Source organism: Eimeria tenella, genomic scaffold, assembly GCF_000499545.2.
Source record: "Eimeria tenella Houghton genomic scaffold, Eth_scaff3186, whole genome shotgun sequence".
Lineage (NCBI taxonomy): Eukaryota > Apicomplexa > Conoidasida > Eucoccidiorida > Eimeriidae > Eimeria > Eimeria tenella.
This window is the reverse complement of record NW_013543038.1, coordinates 1,393-1,863: the sequence shown is the minus strand read 5'-3', so window position 1 is coordinate 1,863 and position 471 is coordinate 1,393. Positions and strand designations below refer to the sequence as shown.

Here is a 471-nt window from a genome sequence, read left to right as displayed (position 1 = left end):
CCCCCTCTCCCCCAGCCGCTGCAGCGGCTGTGCTGCTGCTGCAGCAGGAGCAGCAAGTGGGGATGTGAGAATAGCCGGCAGCAGCGTGAATTGCTGCTGCTGCTGGGTCACCTGGTTTTGCCCCAGCAGCTGCTGCTGCTGTAGCGGACGCGGCAACAGCAACAGCTGCTGCTGCTGCTGCTCAAGGCCAAGCGATGTCCCGCTCGCAGCGCGCATGCATAGGCTGTCTAGACACCTCAGGAACAAACCCCTTGCATCCTGAACCGGAGCAGCAACAGCAGCAGCAGCAGCAGCAGCAGCAACAGCAAAGTAAGTAAAGCTGTTGTGCTGCACCGCAGCACCCACAACTCCAGCAGCAGCAGCAGCAGCAGCAGCAACAGCAGCCTCACCTCTAGGGCTTGCTTCGTTGCTGCGAAGTCCGCAGCAAATGCAGCGGCAGCAGCGGGTGTCTCCAGCGGTAAAAGCGCCTGT

General features: G+C 61.6%; 1 protein-coding gene across 1 annotated transcript in view; it reads right to left on the bottom strand.

Annotated features, from left to right (window-relative positions):
* Positions 1-471, bottom strand: part of ETH_00033800 (uncharacterized protein) — a gene marked incomplete at both ends in the record, with an annotated part of 2,579 nt that overhangs the window by 949 nt on the left and 1,159 nt on the right. The window contains 2 exons of the mRNA XM_013376127.1: positions 4-258; positions 390-471. Of these exons, the coding sequence (XP_013231581.1) occupies positions 4-258; positions 390-471 (337 nt within the window). The remainder of the gene's footprint in view (positions 1-3; positions 259-389) is intronic.